Genomic DNA, 308 nt, shown 5'->3' on the forward strand with positions numbered 1-308 from the left:
CGCCACAGAGGTGGATATGGAGGAGGCAGTCGCAGTCGCCGGTCCCCTCCACGCAGATCATACCGCTCACGCTCTCGGTCATACTCTCCACGTAAGTAGATGGTGTTGGTGTTAATGTGAGAGGCAGATAATACCCATTTGTATTGTCTAGTTGATTACTCTTGCAGGTACTCAAGGCAGGTACTGCAAGTGTACATAATAAGGTATCACAAAAGGATTAATAAAATCACTCAAGATATTTGTTACCTGCCATTGGTGTAGACCTGTTCAGAACAATTTAAGAGAACAATATTTTGTATGCTAAAGTA

At 43.2% G+C, this 308-nt stretch overlaps 1 protein-coding gene across 1 annotated transcript in view; it reads left to right on the forward strand.

Moving 5' to 3' along the window:
- LOC119592451 (transformer-2 protein homolog alpha-like) overlaps nucleotides 1–308 on the forward strand; it is a gene marked incomplete at its 5' end in the record, with an annotated part of 8,052 nt that overhangs the window by 6,421 nt on the left and 1,323 nt on the right. The window contains 1 exon segment of the mRNA XM_037941272.1: nucleotides 1–91. Within this exon segment, the coding sequence (XP_037797200.1) occupies nucleotides 1–91 (91 nt within the window).

Source organism: Penaeus monodon, chromosome 30, assembly GCF_015228065.2.
Source record: "Penaeus monodon isolate SGIC_2016 chromosome 30, NSTDA_Pmon_1, whole genome shotgun sequence".
Taxonomy (NCBI): Eukaryota; Metazoa; Arthropoda; class Malacostraca; order Decapoda; family Penaeidae; genus Penaeus; species Penaeus monodon.